General features: G+C 37.1%; 2 protein-coding genes across 22 annotated transcripts in view; both read right to left on the bottom strand.

Moving 5' to 3' along the window:
• Nucleotides 1-84: 84 nt before the first annotated feature.
• Nucleotides 85-1,123, bottom strand: rep15 (RAB15 effector protein). The gene has a single exon (XM_077210593.1). The coding sequence runs from the start codon at nucleotides 1,121-1,123 to the stop codon at nucleotides 377-379; it is 747 nt and encodes a 248-aa protein (XP_077066708.1). The 3' UTR covers nucleotides 85-376.
• The window catches only part of ppfibp2b (PPFIA binding protein 2b), a 60,843-nt gene continuing 34,550 nt past the window's right edge, over nucleotides 85-26,377 (bottom strand). For 2 of the 21 annotated variants that reach the window (XR_013196635.1, XR_013196637.1), the window contains 21 exons: nucleotides 22,375-22,467; nucleotides 19,889-20,000; nucleotides 16,713-16,774; nucleotides 16,521-16,596; nucleotides 16,278-16,390; nucleotides 15,300-15,358; nucleotides 14,112-14,172; nucleotides 13,366-13,507; nucleotides 11,942-11,974; nucleotides 11,706-11,841; nucleotides 11,409-11,531; nucleotides 11,172-11,322; nucleotides 10,650-10,761; nucleotides 10,031-10,119; nucleotides 9,801-9,923; nucleotides 9,571-9,696; nucleotides 7,960-8,148; nucleotides 6,365-6,547; nucleotides 5,230-5,295; nucleotides 2,373-3,079; nucleotides 85-1,162 (listed from right to left, as the gene is read on the bottom strand). Coding sequence is in view for 18 of the 21 variants with exons in the window: in XM_077210572.1 (XP_077066687.1) it covers nucleotides 1,139-1,162; nucleotides 2,373-2,444; nucleotides 5,230-5,295; nucleotides 6,365-6,547; nucleotides 7,960-8,148; nucleotides 9,571-9,696; nucleotides 9,801-9,923; nucleotides 10,031-10,119; nucleotides 10,650-10,761; nucleotides 11,172-11,322; nucleotides 11,409-11,531; nucleotides 11,706-11,841; nucleotides 11,942-11,974; nucleotides 13,366-13,507; nucleotides 13,858-13,893; nucleotides 14,112-14,172; nucleotides 15,300-15,358; nucleotides 16,278-16,390; nucleotides 16,521-16,596; nucleotides 16,713-16,774; nucleotides 19,496-19,528; nucleotides 19,889-20,000; nucleotides 22,375-22,467; nucleotides 23,186-23,389 (2,418 nt within the window). In the remaining 3 variants the exon portion in view is untranslated. Of the gene's footprint in view, nucleotides 1,163-2,372; nucleotides 3,080-5,229; nucleotides 5,296-5,755; nucleotides 6,548-7,959; nucleotides 8,149-9,570; nucleotides 9,697-9,800; nucleotides 9,924-10,030; nucleotides 10,120-10,649; nucleotides 10,762-11,171; nucleotides 11,323-11,408; nucleotides 11,532-11,705; nucleotides 11,842-11,941; nucleotides 11,975-13,365; nucleotides 13,508-13,857; nucleotides 13,894-14,111; nucleotides 14,173-15,025; nucleotides 15,101-15,299; nucleotides 15,359-16,277; nucleotides 16,391-16,520; nucleotides 16,597-16,712; nucleotides 16,775-19,495; nucleotides 19,529-19,888; nucleotides 20,001-22,374; nucleotides 22,468-23,185; nucleotides 23,390-26,377 lie in introns of those variants that run through there. The other 19 variants (XM_077210578.1, XM_077210582.1, XM_077210583.1 and 16 more) reach the window with 15 other exon arrangements.

The raw sequence follows: 26,377 nt of genomic DNA, 5'->3' as shown, positions 1-26,377 counted from the left end.
TGGAACAACATGAGGGTGAGTAAATTATGACAGAATTTTAATTTTTGGGCGAACTATCCCTTTAATAGATACTTCAGATAGAGAAAAACAACAACAACGGGAGTGAATTTATTTTAAATGTGGGGTAGTAACAAAAAAGTACAAAACTTCTCAGCAAAAATACTTATTTCTGCACATTATTTTGCATCAAGTAACAGTTAAGTATTGCTGGAGGCAGATAGACATCAGACACTAGTTTTAAGGCTGGAAAGTCTTGGGAAAATATCAACATACAGACCCAGTGCTGCATTCAAAGCATCTGTTACCAAGCAGTGAGCTGCTCATTAGAATAAACCCACAAATATTGTTAATGAAACTAGTAAGAATAGCTCAGCTGTTAAGTGAACTTAACAAGCATGGTCAGAGGATCGTCACCCTCCTTTCCAACCAGTGTTTGCATCATCCCACTTGAAGTGGCAAAGCATTTGGCACCTTTGAAGAAGTGATCGATAAAAACCTGATCAATCCTCACACACTTCCCCACAGCGGCGTGCAGGTTGTTGCTTAGTAGCCCGTAAATGTTTCCTTTGTCGTTTTGTCGACCGAAGAAGAGGAAAAGCGCGTAACAGTCTCTGCCGATGGAGGAGCAGAACTCCACCATCCTCTCGGCTTGGGTTCTCTCCACCACATGCATCCCGGCCATGCGCATGATGTTGCTGTAGATATCCAAGGACAGTTCCTCCACGTTCTCCGCCGTTCTTTCCGGCAGGTGAAAAACCTGGACCGCGATCTGGATCCGGGGGTTCTTGCTCGGCTGATCCAGCATGGCCCAGACCCAGTGGGCTCCCAACAGTATCCTCTGTTCTTGGGTCATGGCCGTGCAGTTGAACGTGTCGCTGAGATTCAACAGGCTGCTGTGCTGGATGTAGGTCATCAGAAAGATCTCGCTTAGGGTGGAAGGACTTGGGTTGAACTTGTTCTCCGGGTCACTGAAGAGCAGGTACTCCTTTGTTCTGGATGAAGCCGCTCGGATGCAGTCGCTAAAGAGGTGGATGAGGGCCGCCGAGGAGGTTTTGTTGGGTTTAGCCCATAAGGTTCTGAAAATGCTGGTTTTGGCTTCATACTGGAGATATTTTTGGTTCATTCCAGCTGGTCCAGTTCAAAGTGTTGTTTCCCTAATACACTGGAAATATTGACACATCATTTTATTATTTTATTGCGTTTTCCATTAAAGGACAAGTTCGGTATTTTACACTTAAAGCCCTGTTTTAAGATCGTTTCTGATGAAATAGAACGGTTAAGATTGAAATTTGGACAAATGCTGATGTCCCGAGAATTTTCGGTTTCTGTCTTAGCACAAGCCCCCCCCCCCCCCCCCCCCCCCCCACCTCCACAATGGTTTCATTGGGGCACTGGAACAATCATTCATAAAACGCATTAAACTTTAGTTTACAAAGACGTGAAACTCACCGAGTGGTCTGGGGTGTTCACTGGTATGCTCTCACAAAAATCGCTGCAAAAGATGCTTTCCAACAGGTGTTTTACCATTCGTTGTAAAACTGTGGACCTATTTTTCCAAACACCTCACAACCGGACATTCTTCCGTTGAGAGCTTGAATAATAGACACTCCAGCCTAGTTGGTGGCGATAATACACCTTTGCCAATGTTTGGATAGCGTAGCCTACGATACCGCGACTGCATAAGACTAAAGAAAGAATACAAACAACCCCATTTCCATTTCCGGTAGCGGAGTAATACCGTACCTCACAGAACATCCAATACAAGTCAATGGATTTGGACAAAAACTACGATAAAACCTGTTGGAAAGCATCTTTTGCAGCAATTTTTGTGTGAGCATATCAGTGAACACCCCAGACCACTCTGTGAGTTTCACGTCTTTGAAAACTAAGGTGTAATGCATTTTATGAATGATTGTTCCAGTGCCCCTATGAAACCATTGTGGAGGTGGGGGTGTGGGGGGTGCTAAGACAGAAACCCGAAAATTCTCGGGACAGCAGTATTTTTCCAAATTTCAATCTTAACCGTTCTATTTAATCAGAAACGATCTTAAAACAGGGCTTTAAGTGTAAAATACCGAACTCGTCCTTTAACCATTTCTTTAAGGACGACATAAAATCTGATTTAAAATCCAATAGATAATGACTGAAATTTTACTGAAAAAAACCCCCCCATTAAGTTCTATTATTACTTAGGGATTAAGGGATGTAGAATATGGTCATTCAGAATTAGGCATTAATATGTGCTTTATAAGTACTAATAAACAGCCAATAACCTAGTAATACGCATGCTAATAAGCAACTAGCTAATAGTGAGAATTGCCATTAATGGTCACTCACTAACATGTAAAATGTCATTAGATAAAATAACTCACCAATATTATTCTTTCCTTAGTATTGGGTGAGAGTGAACCTGGAGACGGATCGATCTTCTCTTGTCTGGTGTCCTATTAAAATAAGTGTGCGCATTTAAGGCTAAACCATCAGATAAGGACCTCCCAAATATAATGTTTGCCATTTGGGTCATGGGACACGTTGGGCAAGTCATCATAAAGCCCCTTACAACAACAAAACCCTTTCAACCCTTGAGATGGATTTAACAAAGGTATAGCAAGCAAACAACCATTTCTGCTTTGGAAAAAAATAACAAAAAAAACTGCTTTTAACATATTATATAGATTTTAAAAAAGATCAAGACCAAGAAAAAGAAAACTGCTGGGCAAACAGAAAAATTTACTCACATCCAGTTCCACTGGCTACAAGAACACAATAACATAAACAAAGGAGGAGGTAGATGATTTTATCTATTGACATAAAATATGGGCTGTTCGCATAGTACACAAAACGTTTTAAAATAATGTTCATATAGTGCATTATAAACTCACAAATCAAAAACAAACAGTAATAGAATAACAAAATAGTCTTGAGCTGGATGGTGAACAGATGAGATTGTGTTGCACAGCTGAAGTCCTGATGGTTTGAAGGTGAGGTGGGTTAAGTTCTTGGCAGTTAATGTGGCTCACACTATTGCGGTGTGGCTGCGTCTCATTCCTCTCAGCAGCTCGTCTCGGCTCAGTAAGTACTGGAAGTGAGAGGAGGGGATGGTGCCAGGATTAGTGCGAAGCGCTCCACAAGTTAAACTAGTTTAGCAGAGTTAAACCTAAAACCTTTCAGTAACTGTTTGCAATATGTGACACTAGGGCTGAATATTCACTTCTAGGATTTAGCAAAATAATATTAACTCTATCCCTGCCAAAGAAAAAGAAAAAAAGTTGCCAGCCAGGGCCAGGATTTTTGATTATTTTCACAAAACTTACATGACCCCCAGAATATTTTGTTGTATGAATATCTGAACATACAATATATCAAAAGAAAGAACAGATCCTCTGCTTTTAAATAACAAGAAAAACATTTTATTCTAGCTTCATGCATTCTTTTTTTTTATCAACACTTGAATGTGGGTAAGTTTCATTTAAAAAAAAAAGAAGCAAAACATGGATTGCAGGAAAATTCAGTCAATGGGGGGAAAGAGTTAAGAATCGTGAATATTAAAATTGAGTTTTAATGTGACTTCAATTTGGTCATTACGTGTATGAGTAGATTAGTATCACAATTCGTGCCTCTGGAGTGTTAAAGTAACACTAGGTAACTTTTCAACCTTCATAATATATTTCCAAGTCTCTTGTGATGGTACATCGACTTACAATAGGTTGAATGACACGTCTGCCATAACCTGACGGCGTCTGTAGCGTTTTTAATCGTACTTTTAAACTTCGGGTTTCGGGTAGTAACCGGCGAACAAAGAGAACTACAAAATTCGACTGCTTTACGGCATATACGTCACTTCTACCACCACCGACACCTCCTTAAAATCGGACGTGCGAGCCAAATGTTATAGTCATGGCCGAAGCAGCACAGAAAAACAAGAAAGCATAGGTTTTATCGGAGCAAAGCAAAAACAGAAAAAGAGAAAGTGATCGCGTTGAAGGCAGAACGAGGATCAACATTGGGCCAGCGTTTTCTCGCTGGCGTGAGCTGAAGGAGGAGGAGGGGTGCCCGATCGATGCGGACTTGGCTGTCATGCTTTTGGACTAGTAAGTATATTTCTTGCAAACTATCTCTTTGTTTTTTTTTTGTCTGCCTGACTATGTTACGGAAGCTATCTTATCCTCCGTTTATCTTCATGAATCAAGTAATGATATTAGAGTAGCAAATTATCAATCTGGTAGCTAGTAAACGATATTCTAGTTTTTGATGGTTGGCTATCCCTAGCATTCTCGTTCTGATTTGAACTTTGCAATCGATGAAATGCAAATAGCAAATGTTTGACCTAAAAAGTGTACTCTACTCAACATGTACAAAGAAAAAAATAAAATGAAAGCCTATGTCTAAACGGCGTGTACAAGTTTGGTAGGGGCTACATTCTTGCAAGTAAATATATAAGATGTACAAAATCATATTTTAGGATACCTAACATTTCTGTGATATTTGTTTATTTGTCTTGCCTCAAGCTATAATGCAAATCGATTGGTAAAATCTGCAGATTCATTTATGGTAGCTTGATATTATAATATTGACGATATATGGTTATTATCTACAACTCAAAGATTGCATTGAATTATCATATAGATTCAGTAAAACGGTAACCAATAGACTAGGCTACTATAATGACGCTGGCTTGTAAACGTGATCATCGCGATCATTTGTCGTTAGAAAAAAAATAAAACCCATGAAATTATTTTCATATGACATGCTGAAATATATGCCACTGTACCTGGGATGAAGACATTTCACACACGACGCAAGCAGAACACCTGCATGTGACCTCCTCCTACAGTGTTCAGGGCTATCATGGTTGTCAACAAATGCACGTGCATGTAGGATGAAAGAGTTTACGACAGTAGTAGAGGACAATACTGTTTCCCAACTGTAGGGGGACCCCGAGAGCAAAAGTTACCTGGTGTTACTTTAAAAATATGTAGATAAATATTGATTCCTTTCTTTACTATGAATTGTAATTTTGGTACATGTAAATAAATATTGGTACATGTAAATAAAAAATATAAACATTATTATAAGGATCAGGCTACAAGTTTCATTGAAATGATGAGTCTATATTTGGTTTATTTCAATAACATTCACGATATTCACACTGCTTAATTTATTACAGAATAATATATATATATATATATATCTGGTTAATAGATACTGCAGAGTTAAAAAAAACCTTACTGTGAGGTTGTCAATTCCCCTAGATAAGGCCTCGATCTGCATCCCTGATCCTTTCGCGCACAGAATCTGAAATGTCAAGATATCCATCAAATATATCAAGCTAAATAATCTAAGTTAATATTCATCATTGTACGCAAGTAAAAATAAATATATTTGTATTAATAGATGGAATATTAAGCAGAAGCAATGGGTGGTAATGAAGTGCAAATAATGTGAATATAGAGAAATGTATATTAGAATGTACCTGCACAAGTGCATGAAAATCCTTCCCAGCATGCACTTCTCCACATTGTGAAAATGACCATTTGTTGCTGGCCAGATGCATGGATGACAGCAGGTTAGTGCTTAATGTTTGTAAATCATGCATGACAATGTTTTTTTTGTGTGTGGAAAGTTTGTTATTAAAATCATTTTGCAAGATGATTAAGTTTTGAAATTAGATACAGCCAAAAAAACATATTTATCAAGGAACATTTTTTAAAGGGAAAACATCCCTCTATGTACTGTAAAAAACACACAATATCACTGTGATCGAGGAGGTTTATTGTTTATGTAACAATATTTTGCGTTATATATCATTAGTCTATTTTCAACTGAAGAGGCAAGATATCTACCTATAAAAATACTCTTGTGTATTTCATTGTATGAAAATAACCATCAGATTAGTCAAAATGTGCTGCTGCGTTTGAGCATTTAAGTAGTAGTCTGTATGTCTCTTAAAAAATTCACATAAATATACCATTAAATAACTCTAAAATATGCAAATATTGCACAAGATAGTACACACTGTCTTTTGAAACAGTAGGTGTTGGGTTACAAAAATGGAATACTTTTAAATCTCAATACATTTTTTACGATCCACAAAAAAAAAAAAATAGTGTCGAACGTATCATCACAGGTGAAGTTGCACTATTCTGGGAAAAGTGTGCGACTAAACCCTGTTTCCCTTGTGAGATGATGTACTAAACCCTTGGATCCAAGTCTTTCCGCAGTGTCCGTACTGCGTTCTAGTTTTCGTCAATGAAGGATGCTGGGGGAGTTATAAAATGGCACTGAACAGAAGCAGGGTGTCGTTGGGAGGTTGCCGTGGTTTTGTGGGATATGGGTGCAAGCGTCAGATCTGTAGAGCTCCCACCTGCTCCCGCCTCTCTGGGTCCCTGTCGAAGATGGGGCTCAGGCCCCTGAAGCCGCTGTAGGGCCGGTTGGCCCCGTTGAGCAGGGCCTGGGCTTGAGATGCCTCCAGAGGGCAGATGTAGTCCGTGGAGTCGTCAGCGCGCTTCTTACGGTGGCCAAAACTGGAGAAGCCTATTTTACGTGGCTGAGGAACAAAAGTACGCAGCATGAATAACAGGGATTAACAACAGTATATCAGTACCTATCTGCCAATATCAACACATATTTTTCAAATGTCATTATATCGGCCGATTTTTCATATTTAACTATGTATACACAATTCCTTTATTTTTTTATTCTACCATCTAATGCTCACTTATGGTTAATCTTTAAAAACAGTAATTTAATTTTCAAAAACACTAATTTAATTTTCATTTTCATACTGTTGTGATGGCCAAATCACTTCTATCATGTAAAATGTTTTATTTAGTTTTTTTAGTTTGCATTTTATTTTTCTATTTAGACAAAAAGAGTATAAAAGTAATATACTCTTATAATATAATATAATATAATATAATATAATATAATATAATATAATATAATATAAAGTTTGTGGGGAAATTCTGAAAACTACTACAGCATTTATTAATCTTGTTAATCGTTAACATTTATTACAATCATAAGGTGCATCTGTTAACATTAGTTAATTCACTGTGAACTAACATGAATATTTCTATTGACTAAAATTAACAAAAGTTAATACAAGTTAAATAATTAATAAAAGTTAATAAATGCTGTAAAAATATATATTTACGCTCATTTTTGTTGTTAAATGATGTTTCTAACATGTGTCTACAACATGTTTGGTGGAAAAGATTTTATAGTTTTACTACAAAACAAAATAAGAATAATGCAAATTTTACAACCAACTTTAATTCAGTCATTCCTTAAATTCCAGAATTAATTAATTGAATTGAGCAGGATATCAGCAACTATCTTATTAATAAAATTAATAATAATAATTATAATAAATATTTGTTTACCAAATTCAATCAATTCATAAATTGGACTGGACATCAGCAAATATGATAGGATACACTGCGATTCATCAAATTATCATAATCGGAAACGGTGCCAAATATTGAGACAAACCCAGTCCATGAATCTCTGGGATCAGTTTAATTTTTTTTTACAAGACTCAAAATCATATCAGGTGAGGGAAAAGAGCAACAAAGTGACCCTTTAATGTCACGTCATCCTTACCGGAAATAATTTATCTAAAAAAACACATTCTTTCTCTTATCATGAAAAATGAATGGTCAGCAAAAGACGATGGTGAACTAAATGTTTCGTCTAAAGCTGCATTGTGCTTAGTAAGTATGTTGCACACTGTAGGACCATTCGCTCAGCACATTCCGTAGAGATGGCCTAAGCAAAATCTAAGTGTCAAAACAAGTGTGCTGCATCAGCTGAGCTTAAACACGAATCAGGCTGCTGAAGCAGGAGTCTGTATATTTACATGTGTAAGGGCTTCCATCTTCATTCTGAGCTGTACGGTTGGCAGGGATTAAGGTGTTTCTAAAGATGTGGTCAGCAAATGTGAACTGCTTTTCTTACCCGGACTTTTGCGGTGGTGGTTAGCGGCGTGTAGCCTGATGATTCCAGGAACTCTTGTTTCTCTTGCTGAGCCTGAGAGCCCACCAGCGTGTTGAAATTAGTGGCCAGGTGCCTCCTCAACAGAGTCTTCTGCGGGGGAATGTTCAGGAGCATCGCAAGGGTGTCCGAGCTAAAACGAGGTTCCAAGATCTGACAAAAAAAAAGTTTGGAATTTTTATGAATATCATAATCTGAAGCAAGAAATACATCAAACAAACATCCCAAATATGGTGTTCTGAGTAGTTTTCAGGGTTATGCTATGAATTTGCTAGGGTGTTCTGAGTGTTTTATCCTATGGGGATGCTAAGGTGTTTTGAGTGGTTTTTAGCATGTTCTAAATTATGTTGTAGATTATTGCTAGGGCATTTTTTGATGGTTTTAGGGAGTTTTTATAAAATTGTAATGTTATGAAGTTCTGAGTGGTTTTTGCTAAGGTTGCTTGGGGCATGAGGTTGCTAAGGTGTTCTGAGTGTTTGTTGCTTGTTGCGATGCATTTTCTAGGGTGTTCTAGATGATTGCTAGGGCATTTCATGATGGTTTCTAGGGAGTTTCAATGAAGTTCTGAGTGGTTTTAACTAGGGTGTTGCTATGGGGTTGCTAAGGTGTTTTGAGTGTTGCAATTCCTTTTCTAGGGTGTTCTAGAATCTAGATGATTGATAGGGCATTTGATGACTGTTTCTAGGGAGTTTCTATAAAGTTATGTTATGAACTTCTGAGTGGGTTTTACTAAGGTGTTGCTTGGGACGTTGCTATGGGGTTGCTAAGGTGTTCTGAGTGATTAATAGCAGGTGGCCATGCATTTTGTATGGCATTCTGACCAGGATTTAGGCTGTTGAAGTGCATTTTTTTGTGTGTTGTATAAGGTTACTAGGGAGTTTCGGGTGGTTGCTAGGATGCTAAGAGATTGCTTAGGTGCTCGCCAGTTTGCTAGTTGTTTACCTGCCCAAATTAAAAGAACCCACAACCTTTCATTAAAGGTGAAATAAGTTTTTTTTTTTATGGTAAAATACATTCTCTCAACCCAGTTTATTTTTCATCATTAATATGCCATTAATGGGTTCATCTTCTACAAAAATGAACACGTTGAGCCTCCCAGGCACCATCAAAACAGAGTTGTCCGCTCAGATCCTGTCAATCTCTTTCCAACCCAACCAATAGTGCGAGTTTGGGTACAGAAATGCAATCCAAAATTCACTGCATTTAGAACTTCAAAGATTAAACGAGTCATGAACACGTCAAGGCGAACAGGGAATTGCGATACAATGCGTTACAAAAAATAAACGAGATGCTCACGTTTGCTCTAGACAGAGTGTTAGCCTACTCAATTGCTTACTCATGACACATAGCACAGCTAAAAGTATTGCTAATATAAACTGTTATTGAAATTAGTGTACTTTTTTTTATTAGTGAAATTAGTGAGGGAGGCGCGACGTGCAAAAGAGCCGTTTGCAAATATGCTTTATTTTTGTAATTCCGCTAAGTGCCACTAGTGTCGCAGAAACGATTTAATCAATTAGTTAGTATTAATAGTATTAATTAGTAACAGGACAGAGTTTGATTTGAGTAACTCACTATAAGTCCTCCATGCACTCCGCTGCCTCTCAGGTTGGGGGCGTATTCTGCCAGGTCAACTGATCTGAGCCACTCCATCACACGGTGATTGGACCACTGGACGACCTCAGAAGGGGATGTCTTATTCTGTCAAAACAACATGAATTAGCATATCCATAATGTGCATTATTAGTCCTGGACGTGCAGAAGTAGATTGCCCTCTCTTTGTTTTCTGTTTATTTCCTCCACACCTCATCTCCAGGTCTTCTTTTGAGGCAGTTGGGGTTGAACTTGTTTACATGTAGGACGTGGATAGCACACTTGATGCTGAGATGATGAAGTTGACTGGTGACTTTCATGAACAGCAGATCATTCTGAAAATGAAACAGAAGTACCAATATTAATCTCAGTTGATACTGTACATTAATGCCAGACCTTTAATTTGATTGGAAAGGCACTAAAGGTTAACAAAGATATTTACCACTGTCAAGTACTGCAGCATTCTACCGTCCACACGTCCGTCATGAAACTGGTCTTTATACTGCGGTAATCCGATATCATCCAGCCATCCTGTGTGGAAATAACATGGTTTCTTTATATAGAGTGTAACTGTAATTCCTTATTTATATTTTCTAAAATATCTATGTATGGAGCACTAGGAGGGTCACCTAAAAATAATAATAATTAAGCAATCAATTATCACTTTATTCAGTCACAAAACCTTCAAATAAAACACTTTTCAAATTGACAATTAAAGACATACATTTATAAATATTTATTTAATTCATATTTTAAAATGTAGTTAATAAAGACAGTTTATGCTTTATAAAAATGTTATTTAAATGTAGCATTTAAAAAAAGTTACATATATATATATATATATATATATATATATATATATATATATATATACATATATATAGACCATTTATTTTTCAACTTTAAAAGGTGCTAGATTTATTTATATTATTTAGATGTTAATTATTACTGTTCATTGATTACTTCCATTTTATTTTTAAGCAGAACTCCAAATCCTCCATATGTGCCACAAAAAAAAGAAGAAAAAAAAGAAGAAAATTGATTTGTTCATTGGCACATACGTGTGACCCAGATGTGGTCGAGTTCAGAGGATTTCTCTGTGATTTTGGTGCTGAAGGAGCGCAGAGCCAGCTGGAGCTTCTTCCTGTGTAGTGGATGTTTAATTCCCAGATCCTAAATGTGAAAATCAATTCAAAAATCAATATGGTTGAGACAGCATATTATTTTTTTGATAATGGAATCTATCAATATCAAGGAATGAACATTTTTAAATGTTCAATTAAGCAAGCGTAAGGTCTTGTAAAGCCGAACATTTATTTGAGTGAGTTTGAAGGCAGAACAAATGAATAAGTCGCGCAGCATTACTGGTGTGAAACAGAGGTTAAAGCTGCCCTGGCAGGTAGAACCAAACCAGAATTTGAGTGGCACCCCAACGACTTGAGGCGAAAGGCATAGCCAAATCATTTTACAGGAACCGCCAGGTGTTCCATGATTGTTAAAACCTGAAACCACAGGTCTGCACATGTTCTTTATCCTAAAGTCTTTCAAACATGTGCTGATATCTTGAATGAAGTATCTCTCACCTTCTCTACATCCTGTGAGGAGGCAGAGAGTAGAGTCTGACCGCTAGTCACCCACTGTCTGGCCATATTCACGTACTGACCCATGCCAGAGTCCTCCATCCATGCACACACCTGATCACATGACCATTTCGAGAAGGGGGTGTTCATGTCACTGCAGAACACAAATGTAGAATGAGAAACAGGAATGAAGGTGCTTACACACATCTCAACAGATCTCATTGTAGGTGCTTTAGATACCATGCTGAAGAACCGACGCCCAGGCAGGCGAGTCGTGGGCCAGCCGTGGCTCTGAAACCCCCTCTCTTAAAATCCGAATCAGAACCATCAGCTGGAAGACTGCCAGACTGGGTTCTCCTGATCCTGTGAAGCAGAGGAAAAAAGATATGACAAAACAATAGTAAAAGCACACTTTTCATGATCCAATCAAGTATCCTGATGGATGAAATCAACTTTTGTCCTATGCTTATTCAAAAAATATATCACATTATGAAACATAAATGCTTATCGAATGCTGTCTGTCAACAACCAACTCACTTTCCCCAAAGTTTTCGGATGCCTTTCTGGTTCTTCTTGTGCTCTGGTGAAACAGGGGACTGTTGACCTGATTCTACTCCAGATGACATTGGCGAAAGGTCAGATAAGGTTGAGTCATCCGTCTTCTCTGTCTTTCCTGTGAACAGGAAGTAATCCAATTGTTCTGATAGGTTTATGTGTTTCTATGTTTTTATAGGTTCACTATTGGACTGAATACACATTCTATCAGTACCCACCAACCACAAACTGATCATGCTTTCCCCGCGGGCCTGCACCAAATATTAGCCATGCAAGAGAGCAGAAGAAAAAAAAGAAAAACTAACATCACAGTGCTGTTTTAGATATGCATTTAAGCTCATAGATTCCAAAAAAGTAGAATAATACTTTTATAAAATAGCCTTTGCTGCTGATTAAATTTCCCAGGAAAGAAAAGTCTAATATAATTTAAAGTGGGTCAAGTGTATACAATAATACTACTTCTAATAAAATAAGTACCGGAAGGCATGGATTATTATTAATTCCTTAGACATTCCAAGAAAAGAATCAAAATTATTGTTTAACCTTTTATAATATAATTTATTTAATAATGGATTATTCAATTATATAATAATTCAATTAAATGATTAAATTATATATGCTGTACATTTATTACTATTATTATATATGTATTTATGAATAATATAATATAAATTATAATGAATCAAGACTTTGAATAATAACCAAACCAAAGCATGGTAAACGCTCATAAAAGTTTCTGGAGTTTAACATCAGACTTCTCTATATGAAACCTAAATGGATTTTTCCTCATTCCTTTTTTCATATACAGTACATTATATTTTCATCACATGGCACCAGTTTAAACTCAAAGCAAAGCAGCAAGGCTCACATAAACGAAGTCTAATCTGTGAGAGGAGAGGGAGAGAGTGTGAGTGTGTGAGAGAAAAAACTCACTGCTTTCAGCTTTAAAGAATCAGGATAGGAGAGCTTAGGTTAAATCCAATATGACACAGCAAGAGTGTGCTCTGTGGTCGCATGCTAACGTGAGATTGAGAGGACAATACCTAAAGCTGGAGCGCTGGCGCTTCGGCAGCGATCTTCGCACGGAGTGAGAGAGGGGAAACGTGTGCGGAGACAGCCACACAGCCCGAGAGATGGATTAGTTCGAGAGAAAGAGTAAAAGAAGATACACAGAAGCCCATGCAAAGACACAGTAGTGTTAAAAAAGCTGTTATGGTCGAAAAGCTTAGAGCACAAAAGTAGTAAGAATACAGTCTGTTGAGCTCAGAAAATGGGAAAGCAAACAAGAACGGTCAATTATGATTGCGGTTACACAGTGTTAAGAAGGTCAAAGGTCATGGTATAAAACAGAAATGATGGGTGTGTCCGAAAGATAACATTTTTATTAATATACCTAAAAAGTAAATGTATGAATTTATTCATTTTTTAAAAATGGATGCATATATATATATATATATATACACACACGCATACACTGTATATAAAACATGAATAGAATTTAAAATATATTGACAATTTTTAGCCAGAAATAAATATTGTACACATTAAATCTATCCTTGCTCACTTATATTTGCTTTCAGACACAGCCCATGTGAAAAATGATTTTGACAATAATTCTGGGTTCTGTGAGACGATTGCTTACTTAGGTTGTATTCACTGTCTTCACTTTCATCAGGGGACAGCTGTAGTGGGGAAGACGGCAGAAGTCTCACTCCATTCTGCTCTGGACGACTAAACTTGCCCGGGAGCGTCTGGTATTTGTTATTTTCTGGATTATATCGGTTCTGCAGAAGAAATGTATTAATAAATATTTATCATAAGATTTTTATGTTGTTGCAGTATGAGTATATTAATTATATTAACCATAAACATGTATTGTAATTACAAACAGCTTTAGAATTTAATGAAAAATGATACATGATATAATAAATAAATACACATTTTATTAGAATGACTATAACGAACACTACTATCAGGTGTAAGCGTTTTCTCGTTAATAAGCTTTTTTTTAAATAAGCCAGGCAAACAAAAAGAAAAGCATATGTGATGTTAATTAGTGCATGTGCATACAGCAAAGGCTATTGTTGTGGTTATATTTGCTTTAGTTTTATTGGTTCATGTTAGCTTGTAGTACCTCTAAAACAGCCTCTACTGGTTGGCCCACTACATGCTTAAGAAAAACCAACAGTAAAACACACAAACATACACTCAGTTAGGTGAGTCACGTCATTAGTTAAAACATACAACATAGCACTATTGTTAATGTAAATGTAGTATTAAAGAGATTTGAGTTGAGCTGAGACATTCATACTAAAAGCATTTTGTTAAGGAGATGTGTTAGTTGGCAAGAGTCATTTATTTAGAACAAAATTATTCAGGTTTTTGTACCATCTGTAAGCTTCCACTTTGGAGCTCTTCCAAGCTGGTGGACAGCATTCGCTGCATTGACCTGAAAATAAAACCATGAACAATTATATTAAACGAGCTATGCTTACGTTATTGCGGACTAAGAGCATCTCATTGGTTCAGGTTATCATGGACTAACAAATGTCTACACTGGAATCACATACAGTGCACATGGTTAAAAACAAAAGATTACTGAAATTTGAAGGTCAAAAACCAAAAACCATTATGAACTAGCTTTATATGTAGCCTCAAACCTTCCCATAGAAAAAATAATTTAAAAAAAGATTAAAATGAAAACTATGATTTGCAAAGCAAATTAAGCCCCTAAATGACTAAACCATTTTCAAGGTGACAATGACATCTTTCCAGTCAAATTTAAATTTAAAATGCTATTAATTAATTGACATTTTAAATCTCAAGGCAAGACTGCATTATTAAATTCTGTGAAAAAACAACAGCAGCAAAAAACAACTGCAGTTTTTACAAAGCTTTTGCCCCATATTAACATTTTTCAATTTCATTTTTTTTTAAACCAAGCTCTACTACGCATACACTACAACACATAGACTTTTTGGGTCAGTACGATTTTTGTTTTTTAAAAGAAAAAATGCTTTTCTTCAGTAGAGATGCTTTAAATGAATCAAAAGTCACATTAAAGATATGTATAATGTTTCAAAAGATTTCTATTTTAAATAAATGCTGTTCTTTAAACCTTTCAATTTTATTTGAATTTTTCTAGTTGCTAAAATACTGCAAAAAACAATACAGACATCCTAGACTAGATCGATGCGTGTAAACAGTGTGTGTGTGGCTCTATGGCAATGACATAACAAAAAAAAGCCACTGCAACATTATAAAGACTCTTAAACACGCAGAAGCACACACACTGCACTTGCCATTGTCTGCTGTAAAAGCCCAAATCGCCAATGGATACCATCGAGGTCTCCATGGAGGGCTGTATACTGTGACAGCTGGGCCGGAGAAGGATAGAATGGGATGGAGTGCAAGGAAGAGAGATAGAGGTGACAAAATCACATTAGCTTGGGTGAACGATTGGGACAGCGAGTTTGCAGCAAAATGGTCCTTCTCCCATAGATGCCTTTAAGTAAAGCGTCCCACTGAGACCCTGCTGTCATCAGTGAACTGTTAATAATACAACCTCTCGCTCACCTGGAGTCCAGAAGACATGGAGGAGGGACCAGGAGTGGCGACGGGCCTCGGGAAGACATCTATGCAGAGGAAAATAAATAGAAATTGTCATTGGCAACAACAGGAACATAAAACCTAACTAAAGTTGAATAGAAATATGGACCAAATGGGATATAATCTTTGCTTTTGCATTTTATGTTTCCCATGAAGGTTTCTTCCTGTTCACAATCATAATGCAGTTTTTCCACAATCATTTTACTCCTTCGCTCTGACAATGTCAAATTAAACCGACCGTTTCTACTACACATACACGACAATTTTTGGGTCAGTACAATTTTTGTTTTTGAAAGAAATTAATGCTTTTATTCAGGATGCATTAAATTGATCAAAAGTCACAGTAAAGATATTATAATGTTACAAAAGATTTCTATTTTAAATAAATACTGTTCTTTTGAACTATTTATTAAAGAATACTGGAAAAATAACGTATCATGGTTTCTACAGTACAACTGTTTTCAACACTGATAATACGAAATGTTTCTTGAGCGGCAGATTAATCAGCAGATTAGAATGACCCTTCTAAAGGATCATGTCACTGGAGTAATTCAGCTTTACCATCACAGGAATAAATTACATTGTACAACATATTCAAATAGAAAACAGGTATTTTAAATTATAATAATATTTCACAATATAACTGCAGTTTTGATATAATATGCAGCAATAATGCAGCCTTGGTAAGCATAAGAGACTTCTTCCATAAACCTTTTAAAAAATCTTACCGACCCCAAACTTTTGAACCATAGTGTCTATATAAAAGTACTATTGCTTCATTTCATCATGTAAAAACTACACACTCAACTGATAAGAAAACACGGACAGTCTTATGTGACATTGTAATGATTTCTGAATTAACTTTTTCCATAAATGGCCTGATTGAACTAGAAAGGGAAGAAAGAACATACAGTTTTTCCTGATTTAATCCCTTTGAAACATTACCTGTAGTTCTGATCTGATGATGTCCGAGTAAACTCTATGGGTCGGGGCTCTTATTTTTCGGTTGCCAGAAAGATCCTCTTCACTGCTGCCAGACAGCAACGTATCGTTGGTCACTGAAGGGAGAGAGAATCAGAATCAGCTTCAGCTATGTTTTGGGTCAAATTCATTGAGCAAAGGTGACTAAAACATTGAACAAGCAAGATGGCGTTTTAGGCAAAGGTTGTCCCACAAATAACCACATACCTTGAGAAAGGGCCAAGCCATCCTTCAATTTTCTGTACTGACCCAAAAGAACATTGAGTTCGTCTATGTGGCGATCCTACAGAAACAAAATGGAGTAAATGTTCAATTCATCAGTAAACCCCTCTAAATGTTACAAGATGCATGTTGCTTCCTGCAGATTTTGCAAGTCCAAGTGCACAGATGCTGACTTACCTTTTCATTATTGGCAGCTATCAGCGTATCCATTCCAGTTTTTAACCGCTGTAACTCTTGATCTGGAACATAAAGAGCAAAACTCATTTCCTATGCACCATTACGGTAAGCTACTTTAAATTATGAGTAGCATTACAGCATTTAATGTACTGTAGTTGTAAACTAGAAGTAAGCTACACTGTAGAAACCTAAATGGATATATATATATATACATATATATAAAATGTGCTATAATTCACAATTTAATCAGAGACACATTTTTCGAGTTTTTGAACAAACAAACAAGGATTTCTAAGCTGACAGCATCAAATCTGAACAGGAAAATTTACTCTAAATACAATAAATAAATAAAAAAACTAAAATGCACCCTGACTTACCATACAAAAACATAGTAATGTGCAACAGATTTAACTGAATATTCCTCTACACATGAAAAACGTTTAGGACAAATCGATTCAATAGAATCGGACTTTGATTCACAAGAATTAACTGAATCTTTCTGAGCTACAGTCAAGCTAAAAGAAACTGCTACTTTTAGTTAGTTACTCCTCAACACGGCATTATGGTGACATACTCCATTTAAAAAACACACAGATAGATGATGTTGAGGTAAACCAGCCCTCAAAGAGAGAGAGAGAGAGAGAAAAAAGCCTCCTTGGTCAAGTGTCAGTCCAAAAAAGCTCAAAGATATACTGGTCTTTCTGAAGGTTTGTCAGGAGAAATAGCAGGCAGGCGAAAGACTCTTTTAAAATACATTCTCTTTAAGTGTGTACATGCATGTCCAGGTTGCTACATGCTTTTTAGTCAAGCAGTGATTTACTCTGACATGATAGTCAACAACCTCATCCTGCAACATTAACCTTGTTAGAGCTGGCTGAGCACCTCAGCTAAATCAGCTAACCAGCTACCATGTTACAAAAAAACAAAAAACAGATTAGTTTATTAGTATTATTATTAGATAATCATTCATATCACACATATTCATATTAGTCAATTAATATAATATATTATTAATTACAATATTCATTACATTATATACTGTAATTTATAATATAATTTGGCCAATGTATACTTTGTGTATAATGTATAATTTGAATACTCAAATTATGTAAAACTGTATATTCAACGTAACAAAAGGATTACAAATAAAAACAGTAAACTATATTTTATAATATAATGGGACCAATGTACTTAATATATTTTTTATATATTATATATTTTATTCTATACTTTATTACATAATTATAAATTATACATATTATTCATATAAATATATATATTTAACATCCCATGTAATAGGATAATAAATAAGGATATATACATATATACAAGGATTACAAAAAAAAACCAAAGTCAAATATCATTATAATATAATGAGGCCGATGTACCTTATATGCTCACACACACATATACACACACACACACACACATATATATATATATATATATATAATTTTTTATAAAATTCATAATATTTTTACAATTATGTAGTATATTTAACATCATATAATTAGGGTGGTGATGGCACAGTGGATAAGACACATGCCTTTGGTGTGAGAGACCCGGGTTTGTATCCACTGTGAGACACCAATGTGTCCCTGAGCAAGACACTTAACTCCTAGTTGCTCCAGAGGCGTGCGACCTCTGAAATATAGCAATTGTAAGTCGCTTTGGATAAAAGCGTCAGCTAAATGAATAAAATAAAATAAAAATAAAAATATAAAAATTATTACATACAGATTACTTTTCACACACAGTAGCCCCGTTTCCATTACCCTTCAAATTGCGCAACTTAAAATTGCGAATTGAAAATACGCCCAATGGAAACCCGCCAATTTCGCAAAAACTCCCATTTATCGCAAAAAAGTCTACGCCTGCATGAGGTGGTTTTTCAGGCAATTCGAAAAAGAAATATTTCGCAAACCTGCAATGGAAACAAGTTTTGTGCATTTACAGGTCACCTGATGTATATGACGCGGTGTTTGGACAGAACACGAGACGGAGTTCTTTATTAAATTCATTAAAGACAAAAGAATTACAGGCATACTGGATTCTTAACCTCAAAGAAATGCCACAATCAAGACCTCGAAGCAGTTATGAGGGAGAAACACCCAGAAACACCAGCCGCTCCAAGCATAAGGGTCTTTCCTTACCATTAATGCTTGGATAACACACATACGTCTCCTTCGATTAATAATAATGGCCAGTGCTGGGATATACGTAAACCTACCGAAATCCATCGCCATGATTTTTGGAATGACTTGGACAAGATTATGGTTTAGTCGCATAACTTTGGTTAATGGAAACGCCGTCATTTCGCCTTATGATGACTGAGTAAGACTTGAGTCAATAAAATACATTCACTACTGAGCGGTTAATAAATGCACATATTTTGAGATTAGCTGCTTGGTGCTACAATGAAAAATGAAGTTCAGCAACATACAATAGCTGTGAGGTGATTAGTTGATTCATCATTTCTTTTCTCTGAACTGGCCATGGCCCTAGCCCTACATAAATAGTAAAAAATGAGTTTAAGCTCATAGACCCATGGGAAAGCAATGAGTGGCTGCAGGGTGTGATGACAAGCATGAATCAGACACTTAACAATCCCTCCACACACACACACACACACACACACACAAACACACGGGATGTGTGCGACAGGCTTGACAGCATGCCAGTGTACATTAGGCAGATTGACAGAAAGATACTGAAGGGCAGTTGAATCAAGCTGGGGTACAGCATGGGAGGATCTGAGATGTTGATCTGAAATGTGCGCTTACGTTTGTCTCTCAGCTTTTTCTTATACACTTCCTCTACAACAGGGAGCGTCGAAGACCAGAGGGCCACAGTGATTACCAAAAAAAGCCACATGTTAGTCATTTCAACACTCACATGAACATTGTCCAACACACACACCGTCACTCCCATGCAGCTTGTATTTGGTACTTTCCACAAACGGGGAACATTTTTAAGTGAACTAACCATTTAATTTTTATTGTATAAAACAAAAGTAATTCAAACAAATCAGGGCTTAAATTTCAGGCCTGTTTTTGTTGCCTATTCATGGAAAGTGCCATTTAGTAATGTAATGCTAAATTATTCTGGGTTAAGGCCTCGGTAGCATGTTAATCTTAATCTTTAATCTTTGAAAAGTTTAATCTTCTTAGATTTACCTCTCTCTGTGATGTCATTGTTGATGGTTCCTCGGGACAGAAGCTGACTCTGTAGACACTCGATTTCTGCATCTTTCGTAGAAAGCAGCTGCTGGAGTTTGGCAATCTCAGTCTAACAAAAATGAAACATTTTAGCAGATTAGCACCTTTCAAAAGATGATGAAAACATCTTTAACCACGATTCTTTTTCATTTTCATGTAAGAAAGACAACAAGGCACACATTTTACACAACATCATGGTGGATATTCAAAATGGACTATCACATTAATTCTTTTTGGGAGAACAGAAGAATCTAACATTGACAACACAAATGTGACGGTCCGGCACAACAAGGTTAAATAAGGATAAAACGACCTTCACCGTTTTGGGGGCGACAAATGGAACTTTCACACAGAACACTAACTAAATCATCACAAAACAGAAGAAAAGTTACAATACCACACACAAACAAAGACTTTCTGTGTTTGTAGCATATAGATACCATTAACGTACCACCATCAAAATGCTAGCAGAACTCTCTAAATATGATTTCCCAAAAAACACATTCAAGAAGCTGGAATTACAGTAGGCTACATAGTTGAATAAAATTATGTATTTTTTTGAGCTAAATGAACATTCTAGCAAGCTAAAATCAAGATAACAGATTTTCGACTCGATTTACATCAGCTCGAAGAGATTACATGTACGTCATCCCATCAGAAGTTTGTGATTGGCTAAAAACTCTGGTAGCAGACTCAGAGAATGCTAACCCTGTAAATGCTCAAATGTTAGCATATAACATCAATGGCACGGCAAATAAACACCCCCCCCATCTGCTGTTGTTTAGTCAAACACGAGAGAGAGTTGAGTGGGTAGTAACAGGCAAATATGACTAAACTTGTGAAAATTTGTAGCATTTCATTATAGGCTAGAGAAAAACGACCAGATATAATAAAGTCTACAGAAATTTAGATGTACATTTTTACATGTACATTTCAGATACATGCACCGATGTGGTGTGCGTATCTGTTTATATCACCATGTTGAAATGCTCAACCCTTATTCCCCAAGACAGACAGACCCAACAATCTGCTGGAGGATGTAGTCATGCATACCTGAACTAATACGCAAATACTCACACAAATATACACATGCTTCTTCCATCAATGAGCACAAGGCAAACACAGATGGATGGTCTCTAGTAGCCCATCCAGTCGTACGGTTTCCCTACATTGCTTGCTTCCACACATAACCTGGTTTAAAAGATTGCCACTAGACCATGTAGAGCTTGCTCTTGAGAGCAATTGTGAGTGGTCTAAAAAGGTCAGAATCAAGTTAAGAACTGGGGATCATGAAGCTGCAAGATTATTGCACAAAAACTACACAGTGCATGTAAAAAGCTTGTCAACAACTGACCGAGTAAATCAATTACATAAACCAGGGGCGTTCAATCTTGCTCCTGGAGGGCCACCTTCCTGCAGAGTTTAGCTCTAACACACGGGCCTGAAAGTTCCTGAAGATCCTGAGGACCCTGATAAGCTGGTTCAGGTGTGTTTAATTGGGGTTGTAGCTAAACTCTGCAGGATGGTTGCCCGGATTGAACGTCCTTGAAATAAAACAATTATAGGTGGAAGAGGGTTCAAGAGACACACAGAGAATGGAGTTCAGACTGGGAGCTCAGAGAGGCATAACAACCAAAGGAGTGGATATTTTCAAGGAACTATGAAAAAGCTCGGTTGAAAACGTAGACCTCCAAGTCCTGAGCAGAGGTGGAAATGTTATGAAATCGACTTGAAATCGAAATCGATCACAAATGGCATTTCTTGGTGCAAACTTGCAGCTTTCATTGTTTTTAGTGTCCCTGTGGTCCACGAGACATTATGGTTTCTCATTTTATGATTCAAGAGGGTACTCCCCATGTGTCTTCAATGGACCTTGAAGGACTCAATAGCAATCTCTATAGTGGTGTTATGCAGCAAAAAAAACATTAAACTGTGGACCCAAGTACTGAGGGAGCCATTTTTAGACAGGACCATCATCACCCTCTCCTTTGTGTCATACTCCTCAGGGAGGATGGCAAGGGATAAGGAGTGGGAGTGGGGTTAAGCACCTGAGCTGTCCGACAGCGCTCCTCCCAATGCTGTCGTTCTACCTGAGTGTGCTCGACCGTGAGCTTCAGGGTAGAAAGTTTGGTCATGAGCGACTGGTAACAGACATGGAGGGAATAGGTGATAGAAAGCTGGAGGAAGAGAAAGCCAGAGGGATGTTCATTATGCTGAGAGCTTAAGAATTTGTGAGTGCAATTAACTATTGAATAAAGAGTCCAATTAGTATGCATAGAATAGTTACAAGATCAAAGAAAGAAGCTGCATTGAGAGTTTTCAATATGGCTAAAGAAACTGTTAGTAAATGCTGATGGTTCATGATGAACAAATCAAAACCGCAAGAGCAACAATAAGTAGACTGAAGGCTAACAGGAGTCCAGATTAAATATAAAGTACTTTACCTTTGTGGCTTTGAGCTTCCTCTCATATTGCGATTTCTCTCCCTCCAGTTCTTCAACTTTGCTCTTAAAAAGGCGAAGCTCTTGTAGCAATGCCTGAAGAAAAAAGAAGAAAAATTACACATTACCTTTAGGTAGCAAATATCCTACCCATTTGGCAACAGCTATCTAAGGTGCGGAGCCTCTAAATTGACTGTACAAAAAATAAAACCCCAAGATTTACTTGTACATGTGAAAATATGTACTTGCGCACACTCAAAGTTACAGGGGCTTTTCCCATACAAATTTCACTTTAGGGGCTCTGCACTAAGATCATTCAGATCAATACAAAGAAATTCAGAGGAGAGGGTTTGGACTGACCCATGAAACCCACACACCGTGCAGTTAAACACAAGAAAGCTCCGGAGATTCCAGGGAAACCTTTTTTCTTAAAAAGATGCCTTGGCTCCTCAAAAACTAACAGAACTGATCAAGGAGGAAACATCTAATAGGGTTCACCACTAAGCCCACAACCCTTCTGGAAGCTCTCTGGAACTACTCAGCAACATTTAGCGTTAGTGAGCATCCATCATGCAGGTGTACACCCAAAATAAATTACATTCTTTCATCAGAGCAAACTGCAAACACCAATAACCATGAGATTCCCACAGTGGAGCCCGCAGACACATTGGACACTGTAGGAAGAGGCAGTTAGTAGTAATTCCTGTTGGAGTGTCCAAGAGTGAGATGGGGGAATGGTTATGTTTTAGAGTAGAGCAAAGGGGTAAAAGAGGGTCTTGAAGTAAATCCACCATGTAATGGAGGATCTGCCTACATTCTCTCCTCCGCTTCTACAGCGACAGCTGCATTCCTCAGCGTCCGAGGCACCAAGGCCCACATCGGGGCTCTGGTCGAGAGCCTCGCGTGTGCTACTGTCCCCCATGCTCTCCAGGGCCCGCTGCTCCTGAATGCGATTGCTGATTTCCTCCTGGAATTTACACATCTGCTCCTGTAGTTCACTAATTAGATTAACCACACTCTGAGAGAGCAAAAACAAGAAAGCCAGAAAAAGGAAAATGTTGATCAGATTTGGAAACAAAATTATGAATAGGCATAAGTGATTAATCTGGGTTCTCTGAAAAGGCACATTCATTCTTTGGCTTCGTGGAATAGCCAGTTTTAGTATGTAATAAGTCAAATGTCCACTCCAGAAAAGTATTTCCAGGTTCAGGTTTCTTGAACTTTTGGCCTTGTGGACTTTTAGAATGTTTTAAAAATAATATTTTGAAAATCTTAAAACACAATTTTCAAACTGTCAGTTAATTTGTGCACTAACAAAGTCCTACAGTGTATATACATATACACCACAATTGGATTGTCATTTTATTTTTTTGAAACTAAATTTAAAAAGTATTATTTCCATCAACCAATGTATTTATTAGCACTGTGATAGGCAAATGGAAATCTTTTTTTTTTAACCTAAATCTATAAAGGCTATACATTAAAGGCATTCAAAAATAACAAGAAAATAAAGCATGACCAAAGATTTCCCAACTTAACCCCTGGAACATAAAAATACAAATGTGAACACCTCTCCATGTTGCCAGCATTATATGTACTTTTTATGTTTTATGCTTGAAACAATGCCCCTTTGTATAAATAGTAAAGGTGATGATGGGACCTCCATTGTGACCTCTTTGCCAGAGTAAATAAGTTACTGACCTACTAATTTTACAGAAGGGTCTCTATGAGGGCAAGCTTTTCTGGGGACCAAGCTACTGTATTTCATGGGATAAAATGCAGATGCTTGTGATTCAAATAAATCGGTTTTGGGACAACATGGGGAGTAAATTTCAAATTCTTAATCAAAACTGAAATGTATAACAGTACTATGCACTGATTACGAGATTTGACTTAAGCAACGAGCGTGTTAATGTTCGGTTTGTTTTTCACTTGTGAACAAGTGAATGATTAGTCAGACTAAATGCAGTCAGCCAGAGGAAGTTTCATATGATATTCCCCACTGATGCTAAAGCTGATGATAAGGCACACGTTCCACGCCTATATTTAGCTCCATGCTAAAGGTTTGTGAGTGGGGGAGATGTCTGTGGTGAAAGTGTTTGCGACTGTGGTATGTTCAAAGTGAATTTCATCCATTCCGTCCCGTTGAATGGAGCCTTGCAGCTGTCACCCTTGAGGCCAGTGTTTGTTGATGCAACAAATGCAAGGAGAGCTCAGTTACCCCAACACTAACAGTGTGAGGTGACGCTTCAAAAGAAAAAAAGATGTAAAAAATAATGGTTTACAAAATGTAGTCATTACCCAGAAAACCTAGAAATTTCATTAACCAGTCACAGAATATGCACTTTTTTGTAATAAGCAAGATTTGACAGAAATTTGTATTGAAGGCCTGAGTTTCCTTAGTTATATGTCCAGTATTGTCTATGTTCTTGTCTAAGGTTAATGTGGTTGCTTATGTTTTCTCGAGTATGAGTATTCGGTGTAGATTTAATAAAAACTTTTTTGTTTCCCTATTCTCTTTATTGTGCGCTTCTCTACAGACACAGCGTGACTACTAGGTTATCATATCTTACTAGTTTTTTTTTTACTGCTAAACTGAATGACAAGTCGATTTTGAAAATATTTAGGTTTATACATCCCCATTTCAAAACGTAAAAATATTAAATGTAAAATGTAAGTACGGTGCCCTAAAAACTGAAAAAGCTACATGCATTTCAGCGGCCATTAGCAGCCTTTTCTTTGCGTTTCACTTAATTTCTAAAGGTGAATGACACCCATTGCTGATACGTGTTAAAAACCGTGTGTGTGTGATGTGTGGAGCTGAATTCTCATCAAGACAAGCACTGAGCAGTTCTGGCGTCTGTCATTTCACATTCATCAAACTGCCTGTCATTGTCTTCCATTTAGGCCCACCGCATGCTTTTGTGTCCCTACCGATTAACATCTTCCTTTATCAGCGCATTGCCTTTTTGGCACTGGGAGCATTTGTGGGACATAGGTTTTGAGTGTGTATGTGTAATTGTCTGTGCGTGTGTGTACATATCATTAAATCATGTTTCTGTAAACACACTGTCAGTGTGGAAAGGCTGAGTCTGTGTGATAGCCCGGCTCAAACGATTGATGAAGGCATAAAATGAGACATCTTTGGGGTCACATTTCTTCCCATTTTTTCGTCTCTTTGAACCCTTGGCATACTGTACCTACCTGAAATATAACACCTGCAAAATGTTCACATACTAATTAAAAAATCCAATATAGACAGCACTCATAAATAGCTAAATATCTTGAGATGAGGATACCAAGACGAATGTATATTTACTATGAAAATCCCCATGACTTTAAGTTTCTTTTCATTTCCATGATTGTAATTTGCCCAGTTTTTTCCCCAGGTTTTCTTGTGGCTGTGGGAAACCCATCCACTTAGCATCTGGGAAAATGCTTTGAAAAAGGAACCTTCCAATTTTTAGTCAGCAAGCCGGAGATTTAGTCTGTTCAAGAAAAATGAAGCTCAGGACAGATGCTCTTTTAAAGTGTTATGGTGTTTTTCTGAGTCTCTGTTTAGTCTGTTGACGACACACAGTGTGTAACTCTAGGAGTCCTATAAGTAATAAGGTGTTAAGAGGTGATAAATCAACAGCATCCACATATACACACACTACAACATAAACATGCCACCATGACTTCCCTGTCCTCTAGTTATGTTTCCATGTGCCATATGGAAACATCAGATTAAATATCAGCTCATATTTTGAGCATGTTTACTGTTCTTGTATTTCAAGATTGCGCTCTTCGTAACCACGATATAATGTCTAAAATCAGATTCCGAACGACACACTTTTCAGTTAATATAGTTCTAAAAGTATTAAAACCACACATATACTGACATGCCTGGTGTCGATTGAATTAGAGCCAACAGGTGGACAATAAAGACACAGGCACAATGAAAAAGATGAATATAACAATCTCTCAGTCAGGACATCTAGGCTAAACCAGTATTTCACTTGTT

The sequence above is a fragment of the Siphateles boraxobius genome, unplaced genomic scaffold, assembly GCF_051911475.1.
Source record: "Siphateles boraxobius isolate OS27281-9 unplaced genomic scaffold, OSU_SipBor_1 65, whole genome shotgun sequence".
NCBI classification, from domain to species: Eukaryota; Metazoa; Chordata; class Actinopteri; order Cypriniformes; family Leuciscidae; genus Siphateles; species Siphateles boraxobius.
The sequence above is the reverse complement of the archived record's forward strand: the minus strand, read 5'-3'. Positions and strand labels throughout refer to the sequence as shown.

Bases quoted from the DNA above. Each gene is read 5' to 3' on its own strand.
- rep15 (XM_077210593.1), bottom strand. From the start codon at position 1,123: ATGAACCAAAAATATCTCCAGTATGAAGCCAAAACCAGCATTTTCAGA.